General features: G+C 46.1%; 2 protein-coding genes across 2 annotated transcripts in view; one reads left to right on the top strand and one right to left on the bottom strand.

The window, feature by feature from the left end:
- Positions 1–22,062, top strand: part of RHEX (regulator of hemoglobinization and erythroid cell expansion) — a 167,326-nt gene that overhangs the window by 112,180 nt on the left and 33,084 nt on the right. The window lies entirely within an intron of this gene.
- Positions 5,790–20,109, bottom strand: CTSE (cathepsin E). The gene is made up of 9 exons (XM_077839206.1): positions 20,054–20,109; positions 14,481–14,637; positions 13,456–13,573; positions 10,709–10,827; positions 9,719–9,918; positions 9,232–9,354; positions 7,705–7,846; positions 6,490–6,588; positions 5,790–5,954 (listed from the first exon to the last, which is right to left on the bottom strand). The coding sequence occupies exons 1-9, from the start codon at positions 20,107–20,109 to the stop codon at positions 5,790–5,792; spliced, it is 1,179 nt and encodes a 392-aa protein (XP_077695332.1).

Here is a 22,062-nt window from a genome sequence, read left to right as displayed (position 1 = left end):
TGAGGTCTGCCTAGGGGCCCTCCCAACTGAATTCACGCAGGGTCCCTGTAACCTAGAGCCACTTCCATACATGCTGCCTTTTTCTATTTCTGCTGACTCCTGACACGTCCTTGTTGAACTCAGTGTTTGGATTTGGTTTTCTAGCTGTCTTGTGCTATGTGGGTGGGTGTGGGAGTTGTCTCCTGGCTATAGCAGCAGCACAATGAGTCATGCACAGGCCCTGTACTCTTTGTTAAATTTGGGGAAAGCACAGGGGTGTGGCAGAACAAGTTCACTGCTTGCAAGTGACTCTTGCAGATACTTCGGGCACTGCTAGACTGGATCAGGCCTGTGGCCCATCTAGTCCAGTACTGTGCCTCTGACAGTGGATTGAGCAACCTGCATGGAACTTGTAACACTTCCCTCCCAGGAAGCCAGTCTGTGTGTACATGGCTGGAATGCTCGCTGTAGTTGCACCACCTCTGTAACTTGTTCTCTTAACGAAGAGCCAGTTTAGTTTTAGAAACCTGGATTGCTCTCATGTTAGTACTCAGCATGTGGCCAGCACCTGATGCATCAAAGGAAGAGACAAAAATCCCTGTTCCTCATTCTAGCAGGAATCCCCTTAAAGGGCCTGATCCAAAGCCACTGATGTCAATGAAAGACTTTCCATTGATGCCAATGGGCTTTCGATCAGGCTCCTCGTGAAGGGTTTTTCCTCCTCAAAAAGCATAGTTTTGAGGCCTGTCTAACCAGAGATCCTTCTCTTCATCCTGAGGAATGGAGTCATGGTGGGGGCAGACAGCACAGCGATCAAACACGTGGTCTTGCCTGGTCTACCGCTCCCAGAGGTGGGGAATTACAGGTCTAGTTTTTCCCAGCGTAGCGTTGGCCTAACCATGCTACAAACCAAACTGAAAGTCTTTTACAGGCACTGACTCTTCCGAAAGGCATATGCTCTGCTTTTTTTTTTTTTACACCTACAGATCAGAGTTCCCCATAAAGGGGTACTACTACATGGCCCAAGAAGTTCAGCAATTTCACAGCCTGCCTGACTGTCGTATGACTCAACAGAAAAAAAGAAACGAGGGGCAACTTACCTGGAGTTTACCCCTTGTTCATACAGCTCAAAGGCATGTCCTTGCTCCTTGTTACTCTGTCATGCTATGCTGTATAGGAATAGGGTAGCAACTCCTTAAATCATTTGTGAGCTGTCTATTAGAGCTCACTGTGTTCTAGTGTTTAGAAGCTAACAGAAACCAATCGGAAAGGCAATATGCCTATAGCTAGGCCTGGCACGCTTGTGTATGGTGATGTGGGACCTAACTGTGCCCCTGTGGGCTTGTCACATTGCTCTTGTTCTGTAAACAGCAAAGGACACAACGCATGCTTTTAAAACGATGCCAGTCCAGAGCATGGCATGTGCAAGCAGCAGATGATGCAGCATGTTATGGGCACATGGCACCTGAGGCAGGATTTAGCTGGCACCCTTCTGTACTCTGGAGAACTCTCCCCTGGCAGGTGGTATTATTCTCACTCAACTGCTCCCAAAGTTGCCCTGGCCTTAGGTTGTGCCCCAAAGTCCTGATCCAAAACCCATCACTGCCAATAGAAAGACTAAGGTCTTTGGATTAAGTCCTAAATCCCTACAGTTGCCTTGCCAGGCTCTAGCATTTCACCACATCCTTTCCCAAAGCTCTGGAGTCCTTCTTTCCAAAGTCTACCTTTTCCGTGCTGACCTTCCTCCTCCTCCTCCTCCTCCTCCTCCTCCTCCTCCTCCTCAGGCCTTGCTCAAAGGATCACTCTCTGACCATCCCCATTTCTCCAGCAAAAGCCTGGCAGTTAGATATTCTAGTAGCAATATATCCCCAAGCCTGACCTGGCCAGGCCCTCTTTGACCCTTTCTGTGGCTACTTCTGGCCTCTTTGCAGTTCACATACTCAGCCATGCTGAACTGAATGGACATGTTTTGCCTAGAGTCAGCTGATCGATCCATTTCCATCCCAGGCTCTGAGGGCAAGCACTGAAACATGCCTCGTGGCTGGGATTGCTTCACAGCCTAGGAGCCAGTAGCAATTCACCATCCAGTTACTTCTCCTTTCAAATGTTGGGATGTTCTCTGTGTACTAATCTGAAGTGACTCAGGGAGCACTGAACAGTTGTGGCTCCAGCTCTCACTTCTGCTTCTCAACATCCTCCTGCCTGGTCTAACTCCTACCAGTCGTATCCTACTGGACTCTGCTGCCTTCCCCATACTTTTGCTGAGTATCCTGCAATGTGACTCATTTGAAGGACCTCTTCAGCTGATTATGATAGTCTTTGTGGGTGTGGCTCACTAACTAAGTTAGTCACTGGACAGTGGAGAACAACATCTTTAAACTATGACAGGCATTTCTAGGGAGCTAGTGAGGAAGGCTGGTTCAGTGGTTAGGGTGTAAGGCTACAACTCAGGGGATCCAATGTCTGCTTTCTACTCAGCCACAGACTCCCTGTGTGAGCTTGGCGTGACACAGGCCCAGATCAACAAAGATATTTAGGCTCCTAACTTCCATTGTTTTCCATCTGTACAATGGGGATAATAGCACTGCCCTACTTCACAAGGGGTGTTGTGAGAATAAACACAGGAAAGCTTGTGAGATGCTGAGATACAGTGGGGGCCACAGAAGTCCCAAAGAGAGATTTTTTTCCATGAGACACCTAGCACCATTAGGTTGTCCTCTTAGTGTACACGCAACGTGCCTCAAGTGGCACAAGGCCAGGATTCATCACTGAATTTGGTCCACTGGTTGCAGCTTGGGCTGGGTACTGATGTGGAGTGTGAAGTGAATGCTGATCCATGCCCACCACCATCAGGTGAGCTCTCACCCAAGGGCTATCTCCATTCTAGTCTGTTCTTAAAATTTTCCACCACTGCCACTCTGCCAGTGGTAGCAATCACGGTAGCTCCTGTGTACATGGGTAGATGGTGTTTTAACCACCATGGTGTGGGAATGTCTCAAGTACTCATTGACCTAGTTCTGCTTCCATTGAAATCAATGGAAGCTTCTCCACTGAGTTAAATGGGACCAAAATTAGGCCAACAGTCAGTGCTTTGGAGAAGGTATGGGGTGGTAGGACATCTGACCCTGCTCAGAGCAGGTCTCGGAGACACAACGGTTGAAAAGTTTGCAGCTGCCTGATCTCTGTCTACCATACAGTTCCCATCAGTAGAACTACAATGGTGCGAAACCTTATGAAGAAAAGGCATAGAGAGGAAGGGAAGAAATTATTTAGTGTAGTGGGGATAGGTCAACAAGGGATAAGAAAAGGAATTTTTTTTTAATTTTATTTTTTTTGCTGAGTATCGGGGAAAGTTTCCTGACCGTGATTTGTCCCAAGTGCTGCAACAACTTCTCAATGGAGCTGGTGGAATAAAAGAAACACTTCCTCATGGAGAACTGCAGGAGAAAAAGGTCTAAAATCGCCATTCATATTTTTCTCAATAATTCAATCAGCAGGGGAAAAGGTGGAAGCTCCATTGCTTGGAATGGCCAAAGCTTACTCGGGGAAAACACTGAGAACTTAGCTATGGAGAACAATCTTGCATTACTGGGTAAGAGGGACAGGATAGAACCACATGGGTCTCCTCCTCTGTGTTTCTAGGGCACCCAGGGCCATAGCAGCATTAAATTCTATATTTCTGTGAACCTTTCAGAGGAAAAAAAGGGATGCCTATGAGAATCTCTCTCTCTCTCTCCCCTACTGGAATAGGAGACAAACCTCAATGCTCCAAAAGGTTCTAATTAATGGGTTTAGGGCATCCCATCTCTTGGTTCTTGCTGGATGCTTGTCTGGCTAGTGCTTCTTCACCCACAGTACTGGGTGGGTAAGTACGGTATGGGGAAATCAATCCCACTGTACACTATAGAGGTTGAGAGCTTAAATACGAAGCAACTTTCAGCTGCTGCCTCTTGCCATTTGTGGTGGAGTTATGCCTGGTAACTCTTGTTTGGGAGGGAAACAAATATCTCTGTATGCTAATCAGGATTCGTAGCTGGCAATGTTAGAAGACAAGTTTGCATGGCATTTTATGGTACCTTATTTAGCAATGTGCCGAAACAAAGTGGAGTGAGTGCAGGAATGAATTGTGGTTGACACAGTGACAAATGAGTTTGATAGCAACACAATCACTTTATTTGAACGAGATAGGCACACCCTTCCAGTTTGGTTTTAGTCAGTTCATGTACACGAGCAGTGAGCCCAAGCTGCATGGTTCAGACCCAAACTCTCCCCACGCTTTGGAGTGTTAGGTTTAGCACATTTTGAAGAGTGGGATCAGCTGCAAAGTTTAGCCCCAGATAGAAATGTCTCTGAAGTTCACAGGCTTTCTGGATCTAGGGGGTTAGTTCAGGCTCATGGCTAATATCCACCATGTCTAATTCTGCTCTTGGATATCCTCCATCTTTGGGATATGCTGACATAGGGTCTATTTGCTGTATGAGTTTGTGCTGGCTATTAGTTAAGTGGGGTTGATTCCACACAAGTATGAATATCTCAGAAAAGACACATGGCTAACAATAACCCTCCCCTCTCTTCCCTTTTCTGCTGACTTACGTGCATTTCTCAAGACACATCATGTGTGAGCTGTGGGTGCTAAATTCACTCACATGTATTCTTTAAGCCCTATGCTCACCATTAATAAGTCACATGCTCCGGACACCATTGTGAGCGGCAGGCTGACCCCTAACACACACAGATTTTGATAACAGTTGCCTTTTTTTGCAGAGCGCTGCCCATTTTAGGACCCATCTTTCCAGCTGTGCCAAGCACAGTGCTGTCTGTTTGAGGAGATTGGCCCAAAGTTTTCTTTACCCGCACTCACTCTGCAAGCGCATGTACCCTATCTACATCTCGGGAAATAACCCAGACGCTCCGAGCAAAACTCACTGGAAAGCAGCTTGCAAAGCATAAACACCCCAGGCTCACTTCAGGCTTGTTCCACGTTTTGCCCAGGTTTCACCAACCTCAGCAAAACTGGCTGAAGTATCAGGTTTTCGTGCAGAACATTCCATCTAGCGCTGCTCTGCCCCTGACCACAGCATGTGACCTTTAAGAGCTTTCAAAAGCACCTCAGAGAGGTAGAAACCCAACTCCGACTGATTTTCAGTAGAACTCATGCTCCTAAGTCTCTTGGGCTCATTTGAAAATTGCAGGCTAAAGACAATCAGACCATATAACAAAAAGACTTCCTCTTTGGTCACCATATCCTCCACCTGCACAGTCAAGGTTCTTCCCAATCCGATGAAGATGCTGCTAATACAGAGGACACCCAGGAGGTATTATTTCAGGCATATCCAAAGCTTTTAATTCATGGGGGTGAAGGGTGATGCCACCATGCACAATTCAGCCTGCCGAAGCCAGCGATGTTTTCTGCAGTAGCTTCCAAATCTAATTCAGTTTGATTGTTGCATCTTTAGATGTGAAACGAGAATTAAAATTCTCTTTTGATTTGATGAAAATCTCCATTGATTCAAGGGTAAAATTAAAATCTATAAACTGGCTTTAACAAAGTTACCAAAGACATTTTTGTATTGGTCACACAAATATCCCTCTGATAGACTTTGTATTTCTGTAGTGCTTTTCAGCCAAGGATCCCAAGGCATTTTACAAAGAGGTCAGTATGATTATCCCTGTTTTTACAGGTGGGGAAATTTGAGGCACAAAGACACATGATGTTACTTGCCCAAAGTCACACAGTGGCAGAGCCAGGGATAGAACCAAGCTCTACACTGACTCCCACTGCCTTTCTCTGACCATTAGGGGACACTGCCTTAAGGGACAACTGGTGCCAGCCCAATTCTGTTATTTCCACGGTCAAAGACAGAGTAAAACTGGCCAATGAAAACATCACCCAGAATCCAGAGCGGCCCAGCTGGTGGTTGCATGTTCAGCCCCTGGAAGCCGCTGGTGCAGAATGCCATGCCGTCACTATTATCCTAGGGGGAAGAGGAATTGTGAATATGAGAACAAATCCCACCTTTCTAGAAAGGCCAGGAAGAAAATGCAGGACTCCTAACTACCAGCCCAGTACTCAAACCACACACCCCTCTGAGAGCTGATTCTAAGACTCCTGCCTTCCAATCGCTTTGCTATTACCACTCGACCCCCACACCAGCTCAATGCCGGGAATAGATTCTGGGACATACAGTGCCCACTCCCATGCTCCAACCCTCCTCCCAGAGCTGGAAACAGAACCCAGGAGTCCTGACTCCCACCACCCTGCTCTAACCATTAGACCACACTCCCTATCGCTCTTTTCATAGTCTGAACTGTTACAGAACAGCAGTTGATCTTGTGAACATTAAACAGAGGCTGGAGGCTCTCTTGTGCTTCCCAACTTCCTGCCTGAGCTAAAAATGGGACTTCACTGAGCACAGCCTGCATCTCAAGGCTGGATTGCACATAAGCCTACAACAGAAACCGGACACACATGCTGTCATGCCAGTTTCAGAATGAGGAAGAAGTTTATACCATGAGGGTGTAGGCCTGGGGACTGAGCGTGTAGGGGATCCCATTGATGGTGAAGGTAACATCAGGCATCACGTTCAGGTTGTTGCATTCCACGGTGTACTGCAAAGTGACAGACATGACACAGATTGGCCAAGCCCAGGCTGCAGGGACAGCTTACCTGGCGTGCTGACCCCAAAGGCCAGGAAGCCTAGTAAATAGAGCACTCCCCTTCCCAAGCAGATGACCCTGGGAGCTAGTCCTTTGACTTGTTACTGGCAGGTGTATGGGTTAGGGGTAGGCATGAAGCTCAGAGATGCGATTTCAGCTCATGTAGTCGTGCCCAAGCCAGCTTTCCTCTAGCTAGCAGTGATGCTATCTGTATGTCGATTATACCCTCAATGGAGGAGGACGTCACGGGTTAGGGGCCTTGTATCAAAAGGAGCCTTCTGAAAAAAACAACAACCCCAAACCCTGGGAAAAAACATACAGTGCTGATTTCATGTAAAATGTACTAAGTTGTTGCTGGATGGTGGTAAATGTACAACAGGGAATAACTCTGCATTGGATGGGAAGCTGTTACAACACTCAATGCCCCTTACAGATGAGACCCAGAGAGGGTAAGGGACGTGCCAAGCAAAGGAGCCTCAGGATAGAACTACGTTACTTGGTACTCAACCCAGGACTCTGTTCTCTAAGCCCTGCTGTCTCCTGTATAAGCCCATGGCCTTGTAGGCACTTTATTGTTAATCTCTAAGTGCTGCAGTCCTGCAACATTAATAATTGTCTTACACAAAAGGGAATAGGCCAGCATGAGTATTTGTAGCTTTTATGGGGACAGGGAAGGATATCTACATCTAGATTTTAATTGAAATTTGGCAGCAGTGTTTATATACAGAGACCCTGGCTGACCTATAGGAAAAGCTGTGTGTCTCTGAGGCCTTAGGACTTGCAGCAAGGATATGACCACGTGATATTCAGTGGCATAATGGTAAAGGCAGGGTTTCAATAGCTAGTGCCTTTATCTCTTTACCAGGGCTGTCTGCTGACACATTGTATGGGTCTGATCAGGCCTTTTGAAACCTAGAGCCTTTATTGTCTCCAGCAGAGATGCCAAACTTCAAATATTCCTGTAATATTTTGTTTGAGGAGTTATATCCTGGTTGGAAATCTAGCATGGGGAGACAAGAATTTCTGCATCCAGGAAATGTGGTATCCGCCCATCTCACATTGGCTTACCTCGCCATCCATGGGCACCGCACCAATATAATTTTGCATTTCTTTTATTTCTTTGGAAGGACCGGTGATTAGAGAGGTCCCGGTGTCTACTATCGCCTGGCATCCTTCTGCACAGAAGGCAACTGTCCCACCCACCTGTATGCTGGGGAAGAAGAAAATGGAACAAGCATTGGAGAAAGGGTCCATGGGCAATGCATTCCTCTCCCCTCCGACCCAGCACATGGCTGAGCACACATCAGAACTGTGACCATTCCAGATTCAGTGGGATAGTCTGATAAGATTGTGCATGTGGTTAGACAGTAAGTACTGAGGCTTTGCTTGATAGTTACTCTGGTGTCTGCGAGGCACTCAGATACAAGAGCACAATTAACTGATTAGCAGAATTGCTTTCCGTGTATATAAAACAAAAACTGGTCATCACCAGGAGCTGAACTCAGGACCTGCAGCATCAAACCATAGGCCTCTATTACTTCAGCCAAAGCAATAATTTCCTTCGTTGATAGAAGTTAGTAGCCTGCTATTTCTCTGTTTGGCCCTGCCACTAGGTGGGGACAAATTACCCTTTGCAAGTGTGTTACATGTATGCCTTGCAGGTTATATTAAAGTTGGATTCTTGTGGCTGCTGACCAGTGATGGAGATTTCAGCTACTTTAAATCATGTACATAAAATATAAGTGAGGCTTTTCCTTAAATATTTTACATTCTCTTTAGTTTACGTCTCTGGACAAACCCTAAGACATTACATTGCTTCTAGGCAGAGATGAAGAATCAACAATGTACATATATTGGGCTATTTAAGTCTATTTTTTGAGAGAACATTTCTGTTTTCATTCCCCCAATGTGGGCCAGTTTTTTGCAAGAGCCTGCATGTTGGGTGCAGAGCGCTATTGAAAATCTGCCCACCAGTGTCACCCTGGGGGCTGCTGGAGGCTGCATGCTGTGGAAATCTGGTCCTGAGCATTTTTTAAAAACGGACCCTAGACGGGGGGGAAAACCTAGTTTAATACAGACATGGTTTTCAAAACATAAGATGCAATTCTATCTGTTACGTGCTCATGTGACACCACTCCCCCCCCCAGTCTCTGTAGTATCTGGGCACCTCAAACATCCCTGGGAAGCAGGGAAGGACTATTACCTTCACTTTATATATGGGGACCTGGGGCATGGAAGACAATATGATTTGCTCAAGGCCACACAGGGAGTGTGTGACCGAGCTGGGAACTGGTTCTTCCACATCCCAGGCTAGTGTCCAAAGCACAGGACCATCCTTCATCTCTGTTCAAGAGCCAGAGAAGGCAGGAGGTTTGGGAGCATCCTTTTTCCGAAGTGAATCCCTTTGTTCATTGATTGATCATGGCATCGAGCTCCTGGGTGAGTGCTTGTAGCTTAGAGGATGAATGGCTTTGGATTGCTGCTGTTCTGAATTGACAGGGTTTAATGGTTACACAGTTTACCTCTAATCTGTGCCCACCCAGTGCCACCCCCATCCCAGCCGCCATCGTGGGGAACCCCCACACAGACACTTACTTGTCTAATTGGATTTGCCAGTATCCCTGTTTAGTGACTGGCACCCAGTTCAGAGTCCCGCTGAAATGAGAAGGATCAAAGCCACCAAATAATAGCTCTCCCCCAACAGAGGAATCCGGGTTCCTGGAGAAAAGAGGATTTGGATACATCCAGGTTTTTCGTTAGCAGAAGCATTTCACATTATATAATCCTATTACTGTGCACATAGCTCTTTAAACTCCTGAAATCCATTAGTTTTCTCCCCAAAATACTTAATGTTGTTGTTTATTTTTTGTATTGCGGTAGTTTCTGAGAGCCCCAGTCATGGGCCAGGACCCCATTGTGCCAGGTGTACAAACAGAACAAAAAGGCGGTCTCTGCCCCAGAAATCTTACAATCTAAGTAAAAAACCCATTCCCCTCTTGGGGCCCAGCCTGTTCCCAATTCCCTTGTGAACAAGGCTTGACCCTCAGGCAGTGGCCCATTTTGTACAGAATTGTGTTCACACCTGTTCATGTAGACTGAGAATATTGGCAGATCCACCAGATTTTGTGCCATCATGTTATCAAACACTGGGGTAACCCCATCCACTGCCAGTGATGGATAGGCCAGCCCAAGAATCCCATCAAACTCAGAATCCAGAAAAGTGTTTCCTGGCTCGCTGACGCTCTCTGCAAACTGCTGGTTGCTGACAGTGATGCCTTCAACCTAGAGGGGAAAGAAAAGCTACTTATTGTTTCTGACCTTTCATCAGATGGCTCAGCAGCAGGCCATGTATTGTGTCACGGCAGGAAAGAATAGGAAGAATTTGGTCTTCTGGAGGCCAGGTCATGGTGTCATAACAGGAGAGAACAGGAAAGGAAGGCTTTCAGGGTGTAGGATCTTGTTGTGAAGTGCAGAGCTATTATGCTGACTCATCTTGGTAATTAGACCAGGTGTGTCTCATTGGCTCCAAGCAAGAACATAAAAGTTCAAAGTTTACTCTGCAGCAAACTAAAGAGAAGGGCAGGAGTTCCTGCAGGTATAAATTTTAATCAGCCCACTCAAAAAGGAGTTAGGGTCTAATGCTCATGTTTGTAAGTGGAGTCCTGCCTTAGGTCTCTGTTATTTTCATGAAGAATGAAGGCACACTTGGGGAGAGTGTGGTTGAGTGAGATGAGTGGGGTTTAGTTGTATCAGTTGTAAATGTGTGTGTGGTGTCAGGAGTGGGGTGAGGAATCCACTCATTTACAACAGGCATGCTCCGAGGACCCAGTCCTGCAATGTTCTGAGCCCCTCCCTCGAAGTGCAGATTGCCCTCCATTCCCCCTGACTTCCTTGGGAGTTGAGCCAGGAAAGGTTCTGGAGTCATGGTGCCCTACCAGGAAAGAACAATGGGAGATGGGCTCACATGCCCCTGGTGACAAAATAATGCCCTGCAGTCACAGTGCCATGGACAGGAGAGAAAAGGGGAGAAGAACCTTTTTAAGTTTTCTAAAGAAAACCAGACTCTGCTCACAGTGACTTGATCTGATCCGATGATTCCCGACAAACTACCAGTCCCATACTGAATCGAGAAAGGAGTCCCAACTTTACTGTAGGTGCTGGAATCTGATGGGTGAAATCTGGAATGCGCAGCTGTAGTAAAACAAGATGCCACCTTTATTACTATTTGTTGCTTGCATTACTGTAGCACTGAGGACAGGGGTGGGCAAACTTTTTGGCCTGAGGGCCACATCGGGGTGCAAAACAGTATGGAGGGCCAGGTAGGGAAGGCTGTGCCTCCCCAAACAGCCTGGCCCCTGCCCCCTATCCACCCCCTCCCACTTCCTGCCCCCCCGCCCAGCTCCTTGTTCCCTGACCCCCCCCCAGGACCCCCTGCCCCTAACCGCCCCCCCCAGGAACCCACCCTCTATCCAACCCCCCTGCTCCCTGACTGCCGCCCAGGACCCCCAGCCCCTTATCAAAACCCCCGGTCCTGGCCCCCTTAGCATGCTGCTCAGAGAAGCAAGTCTGGGAGCTGCGCCGGAGCCAGACACGCTGCCCTGCAGGAGCGCGCAGCCCTGTTGCCCAGAGCACTGCCCACATGGCGGCGTGGCTGCGGGAGGAGGGGGGGCTAGCCTCCAGGCCAGGAGCTCAGAGGCTGGGCAGGATGGTCCCGCGGGCCGTAGTTTACCCACCTCTGACCTAGGAGCTCTAGCTGTGAACTAGGACCCCCTTGTGCTAGGTGCTGTCCAAACACAGAACAAAAAAACAAGGCAATTGAAATTACTCATGCAATGGCACAGTCAGGTTAACTTGTAAATGAGAGTTCCAGCAAAATGTGAGCATTTAGAGTTGTATTTTCTGTATTACAAAGAATAATAATTCTTAGCACGGTCATGTGTCCAGTTACGGTTTGTCTTAAAGAGGAGAGGTTTATTAAAGAAAACAGCTGCAACTTGTAGACCTAAGGAAACAGGTTTCCACAGAACTTGAGTTCCAGCATTGTGTTCTGTGTTTACCAAGCACCACTACCCATCTGGAACTCTATGCTAGATATGGAGTCATCTAATGGCTGGAAAAGTGCTGCAAATAAACATATTATTGCAAGAACTTGATAGCACTTTAAGTTTTCAAATCACTGTGCAATAGACAACTAATTTATCCTCACAACACTCCTGTGAGATAGGGAAGTCAGTATTATTATCCCATTTTACAGCTGGGGAAATTGAGACACAAAGAGAGGGAAAGTGACTAACCTACTTAAATCCTAGGCCTGATTCTCTCTTCCACTCTGAGATCATAAAGGAATAGTAGAAAGAGGGTAGAAGCAGGCTGGGGTGAATACCCCCAGGTAGTGGTGTATTGCTACCAGAACAGCACTGAGCCAGCTCCTCTTCTAGTCCCACCCCCAGTGTGGGAGGCTTAGACAGAGAATAGCTGCACTCCTTGAGTATTCTTGGCTTCCCTTAGCCCTCAGGTGGGAGGGAGCTTTTGGAAGCAGAGTATAGATTACAGCAGCCCTTCGGCTGCTCTAATTTATATCATGGGCCACAATGAGTACAAAGGTGGCATAAAGTCACCTATTTCTCCTCCCTCCCTAACTCCTTCCTGCGCTAAGCACTGGATTGGAGTAAAAGGGAATCCTGGTCTCCACATAGTCCAGTAAGTGATTTCTCCACACAATTCTCAGTTCTTTATAAATATATTTTCAATGTTTCATGTTGCACAGAGTTGTCATGACTAGGGCCAACACTATGAAAAGTGTTCATTGATTTGGGGTCCCTCCATTTTTGGGTGTCCAGCCTGACACCCCCTTATGGCTGGACACTCAGAATCAGAGTGGCCACTTGCGCAAGATCAGTTGTAAATATCCCAGGCCCACCAGAGAGTCTTAACCGGGAGTGGAGCCAATGTCTATAATTAGACAAAATGGACAGACACCCCCCCAACACACACACAACGACACAACCCTTTGAGGCTCCTTTGACCTGTCCCTGGCTGCTAAGGAATTATACATTAACTGATCCATGTCCAATAATCTATCGCCCCCTCATCCGGCGTCCGGCAAGGACAGAAATTCTGAAGCACAATACACACGTGTTGTGCAATGATCTGACTCCTTAGGAGCCTGCCTACTGATCAACCCACTCCTCAAAGCTGCAGCACCACTGGCCCAGATCCTTCACCACAGCCTGTTACACGGAAAACATCACTGCTCTAGCTGCCCAGAACCAGCACCACGTGTACTATTAAGCTGAATTCCTGGGACTGCTGCCCAGAACTAAGGCTGCAGTCTCGATTACCCTGTAGTTTCCAGGACTGCTGCCTGGTACCGCTGCTATTACATGCAATGGCCTTGTAACAAAACAGATTTTTTTTTTTAGGACCTAACACACAGTGTGCATGACAAAGGGTTTCCGTTTTTGTTACATCCCTTTTTCCTATTGGTTGATTTCAGTGCAGATGGTCTGGGTTCCATGCTGGTGCATTCACTTTGTTCTCTTTTGGAGCATATTTAATTTTGCCTGCATTTGGAAAGCAGTGGTTCAGCGAAGCTAGTAAGGTGACCATGAAGAGGGGGATTTCTCTAAGCACCTCCAAGGCTGATTGCCCTCTCCTCTGCCCCCCACCCCCCCTCCGCCTCATTTACACTGTTTTAACTCCATGGATTTTACTTGATTTTTCTCTTGATTTACTTTGAGTGGAGAATCAGGCCCAGCCTCTCTACTCTGCACCAGCCAATGTCCAGGAGCAATATGCAGCTGAGGAATCGCTACTTACCACAGGCTTTGCTGACACAATAGATTGATGGAACCCAGAGATTGGAGGAGCCAGTATCGAATAACACTGTGAAATTCTGAGGAGGGGTCCCAATAGAAATCTGTCCAAAATACTCCATCTAGCCAAACAGCAAAGCAACAGCCATTATTAGGCATAGGCACCCTGGGAAACCACAAGATAGCCAAGCTCTAGGGGAATAACTATGGAATGGATGTTTGCAATGGGCTGAGTTTGTTTCTGGAATGGTTGACACCATGTGGAGGTTGCTGCAGCATGATGCTAGGGGGAAAGTGGGAGCCAGATACAGCTAGAGCCTGGAAAAATGTTAACAAATCCAGAATGAAAATGCACAATGATTGTGGACTCCGTCCTGCTCCAGTCAATCTCGGTGGCCCAGCTCCCACGGGCATCAGTAGGAGCAGGAACAGGCTTAAGCAGAATCCCCATAAAGATCCAAACATGCCCTGAACTTTGGGAATGCTTTGAACCAAATGTCCCAACCACTGACACTATAAGAGGCCAGACAAAGACCTCAGGTCTGGGAAAAACCCCCAACTACTGGGAAAGTTGGTCTCTGGGTCTAAACCTTCTGGCTTGGGCCCTGCTCTGCTTGTGTGATTGTATTTTAGTTTTGGAGGGGATTTTGGTTCTTGGCTCTAGGCTACTGTCCCTAGCTTCATGTCCACAAGATTAGGAGAAAAGTGGGATTTGTGTGTGTGTGTGTGATATACACTGAATGGAGCCCTTTGTATGGGATCAACATTACATTCACAAATCACATACCCACAGGACAAAAGACCAGTAAAAAGTCGGGCAGACAAATAACTATGGCACATTATTGTTGGCTTTGCTCACACTCTGTTTAACAGGAGTTGAGCTCAAGGGTCAGGATGTAGGGCATTCAAGGCTGTCCATGTAAAATAATGCACTCTCTCTGCTTCCTGCATGGCTTTTCCGTGATTTCTGCAAAGCAGTGCCCCTATGTTGCCTCACTCCCCCTCCCCACCCCTTGCTGCATAACTTACATCCAGGTAGTTGATGAGTGGCTCATTAGTTTCTGGGACGGCGGAGCAGTCCTCCCTGTACTGGATCATGTCCAGCTTCTGGGCCTTCCAGAATTTGGACAGCTGCCCATGCTCCCTCAGGATTTTCCGCAGGGATTTGTGTCTCCTCAGGGGCACCCTGGGGAAAGAAAGCATTCACCCAGTAACCATGGTCCTGAGCAACAGGAACTGGGGAACCTGAATTAAAAGAAGGCTTGCAGAAGTACACTGTGGATTGGCCCATCTACCCAGTGCATGGCATTTGATAGAAGGCACACATGTACTGGTGTGTGGTATTTACTTTGATTGTAAGCCTTGGAGGAAGGGACCTTTTTTTTGTGTTTGTTCTGCACCCAGTACAGTGGGGTCCTGGTCTATGACATTACATAAGAATGGCCATACTGTGTCACACCAATGGTCCATGTAGCCCAGTATCCTGTCTTCCAATAGTGGAGGGTGCCAGATGCTTCAGAGGGAATGAATAGACCAGGGCAATTATCAAGTGGTCCATGTACTGTCATCCAGTCCCAGCTTCTGGCAGTCAGCGGCTTATGGACACCCAGAACATGGGGTTGCATCCCTGACCATTCTGGCTAATAGCCACTGATGGACCTATCCTCTGTGAACTTACCTAATTCTTTTTTAAACCCAGTTATACTTTTGGCCTTCACAATATCCCCTGGCAACACGTTCCTGTGCATTGTATGAACAAATGCTTCCTTATGTTTGTTTTAAACGTGCTGCCTATTAACTTCATTGGGTGACTCCTGGTTTATGTGTTATGTGAACGGGTAAATAACACTCCCCTATTTACTTTCTCTATCCCAGACATGACTTTACAGATCTCTATCAGTTCCCCTCCTCGTCATCTCTTTTCTCAGCTCAATAGTCGCAGTCTTTCTAATTTCTCCTCGTTTGGAAGCTGTTTCATACTCTTATAATTTCTGGTTTCAGAGTAACAGCCGTGTTAGTCTGTATTCGCAAAAAGAAAAGGAGTACTTGTGGCACCTTAGAGACTAACCAATTTATTTGAGCATGAGCTTTCGTGAGCTACAGCTCACTTCATCAGATACATACCGTGGAAACTGCAGCAGACTTTATATATACACAGAGAATATGAAACAATACCTCCTCCCACCCCACTGTCCTGCTGGTAATAGCTTATCTAAAGTAATCGTCAGGTTAGGCCATTTCCAGCACAATTTATAATTTTATAATTTCTGTTGCCCTTCTCTGTATTTTTTCCAGTTCTCATATATCTTTTTTTGATATGGGGGCAACTTGAACTCCACGCAGTATTAAAGGTGCAGGTGTGCCATGGATTTATATAGTGGCATTACGACATTTTCTATCTTCTTATCTATCCCTTTCCTAATGATCCCCAATGTTCTGGTAGCTTTTTTGACTGCTGCTGCACATCGAGCAGCTGTTTTGAGAGCACTGAGGCTCCTAAGTGTGATCACAATACAAATAGTAAATTAGTCCTTTGCTCGGCGGGTTTCAGTGGCACCCATTGGTTTCAGTGGCACCAAGGTTTGTCCCTTTGACTCCAGTGAGTTTGCATGGGGAGTAGATAAGCACAGAGATTGGCTGTTAGTGTTGAGAAATCCAGATCCATTTTGCCCACTGACGCTAACGGCTGCGACCTAATAATGATTCTTTTCACTTCCCAGGCAGTGCTCAGTTGAGAACCCCAAAGTGTGTTTTAAAATGCTCATCAGTATAAACTCTCAACTCTGCCCTTCCAGGAGGTGGTGTTATCTCGGCTTTATATCAGAGATACAAGGGGGTGAACGGACTTGCCCCGGGGGCGATTCACAGGTAGAGCCAGCAATAGACCCCAGCAGTCCGGAATCTTAGAACCAAGCGTGGAGGTGAGTTGTAATTTAGGCAGAGGTAAGTGAGGGTGAAGGAGTCTAAATTATGACTATCAATAGATGGCTTAGGCAGTGGTGCTATAAGGAGGGCTTTGGGATGTATGGCCATTGGGAGGCATTCATGGATAGAGGACAGTTCTCTCGGGATGGACTTCATCTGAGTAGGGAAGGAAATAGACTTCTAGGATGGAGGCTGGCACAACTGATTAAGAGAGCTTTAAACTAGGAATTTGGGGGAGATGGTTGGGAGATGTCCAGGTAATCTCCACGCCAGAATTAAGCATAGAGTGGAAAGAAAATGAAGTAAGAGTGGATACAGCTGTAGGTAGGAGGAAGGGCAGTGTAGATACAAGTCTAATAGGTTATACTGGTAGTAAAATAACCGTGCCTAATAGGGTACAGAATGTGAGTGAGGCTAAACAGCAAAAATTAAGATGTTTGTACACTAATGCAAGGAGCCTAGGTAACAAAATGGAGGAACTAGAGTTACTGGTGCAGGAAGTGAAACCAGATATTATAGGTATAACAGAGACCTGGTGGAATAGTAGTCATGACTGGGCTACAGGTATTGAAGGGTATGTGCTGTTTAGGAAAGACCGAAATAAAGGGCTGACTTTCAAAAATTAAGGAAATTAGTTAGGGAAGTGGATTGGACTGAAGAATTTATGGGTTTAAAGGTAGAGGAGGCCTGGGATTATTTTAAATTAAAGCTGCAGAAGCTATCGGAAGCCTGCATCCCAAGAAAGGGGAAAAAATTCATAGGCAGGAGTTGTAGACCAAGCTGGATGAGCAAGCATCTTAGAGAGGTAATTAAGAAAAAGCAGAAAGCATATAGGGAGTGGAAGAAGGGAGGGATCAGTAAGGCAAACTACCTTATTGAGGTCAGAATATGTAGGGATAAAGTGAGACAGGCTAAAAGTCAAGTAGAGTTGGACCTTGCAAAGGGAATTAAAACCAATAGTAAAAGGTTCTATAGTCATATAAATAGGAAGAAAACAAAGAAAGAAGAAGTGGGACCGCTAAAAACTGAGGATGGAGTGGAGGTCAAGGATAATCTAGGCATGGCCCAATATCTAAACAAATACTTTGCCTCAGTCTTTAATAAGACTAAAGAGGATCTTAGGGATAATGGTAGCATGATAAATGGGAATGAGGATATGGAGGTAGACATCACCATATCTGAGGTAGAAGCGAAACTCAAACAGCTTAATGGGACTAAATCGGGGGGCCCAGATAATCTTCATCCAAGAATATTAAAAGAATTGGCACAAGAAATTGCAAGCCCATTAGCAAGAATTTTTAATGAATCTGTAAACTCAGGGGTTGTACCGTATGATTGGAGGATTGCTAACATAGTTCCTATTTTTAAGAAAGGGAAAAAAAGTGATCCAAGTAATTATAGGCCTGTTAGTTTGACATCTGTAGTATGCAAGGTCTTGGAAAAAATTTTGAAGGAGAAGGTAGTTAAGGACATTGAAGTCAATGGTAATTGGGACAAAATACAACATGGTTTTACAAAAGGTAGATCGTGCCAAACCAACCTGATCTCCTTCTTTGAGAAAGTAACAGATTTTTTAGATAAAGGAAACGCAGTGGATCTAATTTACTTAGATTTTAGTAAGGCGTTTGATACGGTGCCACATGGGGAATTATTAGTTAAATTGGATAAGATGGGCATCAATAGGAATATTGAAAGGTGGATAGGGAATTGGTTAAAGGGGAGACTACAACGGGTCCTACTGAAAGGTGAACTGTCAAGTTGGAGGGAGGTTACCAGTGGAGTTCCTCAGGGATCGGTTTTGGGACCAATCTTATTTAATCTTTTTATTACTGACCTGGGCACAAAAAGTGGGAGTGTGCTAATAAAGTTTGCAGATGATACAAAGCTGGGAGGTATTGCTAATTTAGAGAAGGACAGGGATACCCTACAGGAGGATCTGGATGACCTTGTAAACTGGAGTAATAGGAATAGGATGAAATTTAATAGTGAGAAGTGTAAGGTCATGCATTTAGGGATTAATAACAAGAATTTTAGTTATAAGCTAGGGACGCATCAACTAGAAGTAACGGAGGAGGAAAAGGACCTTGGAGTATTGGTTGATCATAGGATGACTATGAGCTGCCAATGTGATATGGCTGTGAAAAAAGCTAATGTCGTCTTGGGATGCATCAGGAGAGGTATTTCCAGTAGGGATAAGGAGGTTTTAGTACCGTTATATAAGGCACTGGTGAGACCTCACCTGGAGTACTGTGTGCAGTTCTGGTCTCCAATGTTTAAGAAGGATGAATTCAAACTGGAACAGGTACAGAGAAGGGCTACTAGGATGATCCGAGGAATGGAAAACTTGTCTTATGAAAGGAGACTCAGGGAGCTTGGCTTGTTTAGCCTAACTAAAAGAAGGCTGAGGGGAGATATGATTGCTCTCTATAAATATATCAGAGGGATAAATACCAGAGAGGGAGAGGAATTATTTAAACTCAGTACCAATGTGGACACAAGAACAAATGGATATAAACTGGCCACTAGGAAATTTAGATTAGAAATTAGACGAAGGTTTCTAACCATCAGAGGAGTGAAGTTTTGGAATAGCCTTCCGAGGGAAGTAGTGGGGGCAAAAGATCTATCTTGCTTTAAGATTAAACTCGATAAGTTTATGGAGGAGATGGTATGATGGGATAACATGGTTTTGGTAATTAAATATTCATGGTAAATAGGCCCAATGGCCTGTGATGGGTTTTAGATGGGGTAAGATCCAAGTTACCTGGGAAAGAATTTTCTGTAGTATCTGGCTGATGAATCTTGCCCATATGCTCAGGGTTTAGCTGATCGCCATATTTGGGGTCGGGAAGGAATTTTCCTCCAGGGCAGATTGGAAGAGGCCCTGGAGGTTTTTCGCCTTCCTCTGTAGCATGGGGCACGGGTCACTTGCTGGAGGATTCTCTGCTCCTTGAGGTCTTTAAACTACAATTTGAGGACTTCAATAGCACAGATATAGGTGTGAGGTTTTTTTTGTAAGAGTGGTGGGTGAAATTCTGTGGCCTGCGTTGTGCAGGAGGTCAGACTAGATGATCATAATGGTCCCTTCTGACCTAAATATCTATGAATCTATGAATAAATTGTTATCGCTTCCAAGCTGAGGAGTTGGAAGCAGGTAAGTCAATGTTAAAACACTGTAGTAGAGTTTATGCCTGGTTCCTGCTCCTGGCAGTTGGTCCATCCTTCTTTGCTGGCCCCTTCAGGAGTGAATTACATCCATTTAGACTCTCTTACACCCATTTACCAACAGGTAATTCATATTAACCCACCATCTCCTCTGAGTCAGGTCCCCAGCCTCTGTCTCCATCCACTGGAGTCATCTCACCAGCCATTGAGGAGATATTCTGACCGGAATGGAAACCCTGCTTGGTCCCTACAAAGCTGGGTCTGACTGGTGCTCTCCCCCTCAGTTTCATGAGCATCATGTTACCCCAGCCTGCCTACCACTCCCCACCCAGCAATGTTGTGTTGGGTGCTGTTTAAAGCCTGGGCACACGGTTCTGGCTGCTGTTTGTTTTAACGTTCACCGTTGCCAAAATTCACAAGTCCTCGGGAATGAGCCTCACTGCAAGCCCTGACCCTAGAGCTGCCGTCGCCTGGGTGCCCAGAAAAGTGAGGAAAGGCCAAGGAAGCCTGCTTACCTTTGCAACCCATTGGCCAGCCAAAGGCAAAGCATCAAAAGGATCAGCCGATTCATACCGGAGGCTCCACTCTAACACTCACTCAGCCGCTCTCTCTAACTTGTGAAAACTGAACAAAAGTTTTGCCCTTATAGCAGCTGGAACAACCCAACCCCAAAGGATAAGAGCCCTGCGATAAGGCTCATCTGAATGTCAACACAGAACCTTTGCGAGAGAAATGAATCACTATGCACACACTCAGTCCTGGCGACAAGAACTGAAACACACAGAGCCAGATTGTTCTCTGAGATGGGATAGTTTTGCCCGCTAGCAGGGGAATCTCCCCCAGCCTGGACTTATGAGGTTTCCCTGGAACCCTTCCATCAGTGTCGGAAAGGTAGCACAGTCCTGTGGTAGGACAGAAGATGTTGCTCTGAATCTCTCTGTGCTTCAGTCCCCTCATCTGTAAAATGGGGATAGTAATCCTTCCTTTCCCAGCCTTTGTCTATTCAACTGTTAGATATTCAAGGCAGGGGTCGTTTCTCACTATATGTATATACAGCACTGAGCGCATTGGGCCCTGAGCTCAGCTGGAGTCTCGAGGTGCTCTGTCAGACAAACAATGATAGTGGGATTCGCTCCCATACTGGCCATAAATTGCTTGCTGGGGGTTCCACTCCTTAACCCCACACCCCCCCTGAGGTTAAGTGCAGGCCCCCAGTGCACCCTCCAGCTGTTGTTTTCTTCCTTTGCCTGTTTTCTCCCCACTTTCCCTTCTCCATCACCACCCACAGATGTCTCTGCCAGCTCCGACGAGGCAGTGTCTGAGGCAGGGAATTAAATGACCTGGTGGAAACTCCCCTCCCTGCTCTAGATTTTCACTCATACATTTTTGGCAGTAGAGAAGATGTCTGTCTCAATCTTCCCAGAAGGGAAACCATCCCCCTTCTTATCCTTGATGAGAGCTTGTCTCACACCGAACCATCCCCCTTTCCTGTAGATCTGCAGTCATCTGGCCTGAGATGCTGATGGGGATTCCTCACAGAGTCAGGTTTCAGAGTAACAGCCGTGTTAGTCTGTATTCGCAAAAAGAAAAGGAGTACTTGTGGCACCTTAGAGACTAACCAATTTATTTGAGCATGAGCTTTCGTGAGCTACAGCTCACTTCAGTTACTTCCACCCTTCCCCACTTCAGGGCTTCTCAGTATACAAAGTACAGCAATAGGACAGGCCTGCCACCTTCAGAGCAGATGGGGAAATTACTTGCCAAGAAATACTGATTATTTTTTGTGAAAAAAGTTTCCCCTCCCCTCAAAAGAAAAATGTTCTCTTTTTTCATCCTCTCGGAACCCTTTCCTCTCCCCTTCCCCCCCTTTCCTTTTCCCATGCCCCATTCTCCAGTGGCAAAATGGAAAAAAACAAAACTGGAAAATATTTGTTTGGTTTTTTGTCAAAATACCAGAACATTTCAGCAGAAAATAATTTTGTCCCATGAGAATTTTTTTAAATAAAAAAGCCATTTTTGGGGAAAAGTGTTTTACTTTTTTTGTTGGTTGGTTGGTTGACCAGCTCTGTCACCGACATTTCCTGTGCTTTGTGTTCTGGTCCTTTATGTCCTGACCTGTGAGCTGTAGCTTGGGAGGTGAGGGTCATGAAACTGAAGAAGTGGCTGTCTGGCAGTCATTTATCACCTACTGCCCTGTAGCATTGAACTCAAAGCCCCTTGTGATGCAGTTTGCATGCAGGCCACTATGCAAAGTAAAGCTGTGGTCTGCTGGGCTGTATTGCATCCCATATGGCTTTGATTGTTTTGCTCAGCAAACTTCAGTGACACCAGTGGTGTCCTATACCCATGCTCAGGCTTGTGTATGTAAAAGTGTTGCTCAGAGAGCGCTGGGACAGTTTTCAGAGTAGCAGCCGTGTTAGTCTGTACTCGCAAAAAGAAAAGGAGGACTTGTGGCACCTTAGAGACTAACCAATTTATTTGAGCATAAGCTTTCGTGAGCTGCAGCTCACTTCACTGGATGCAT

This window comes from Eretmochelys imbricata, chromosome 21 (genome assembly GCF_965152235.1).
Source record: "Eretmochelys imbricata isolate rEreImb1 chromosome 21, rEreImb1.hap1, whole genome shotgun sequence".
In the NCBI taxonomy this organism is placed as follows: domain Eukaryota; kingdom Metazoa; phylum Chordata; order Testudines; family Cheloniidae; genus Eretmochelys; species Eretmochelys imbricata.
This window is presented reverse-complemented; position numbering and strand designations above follow the sequence as displayed.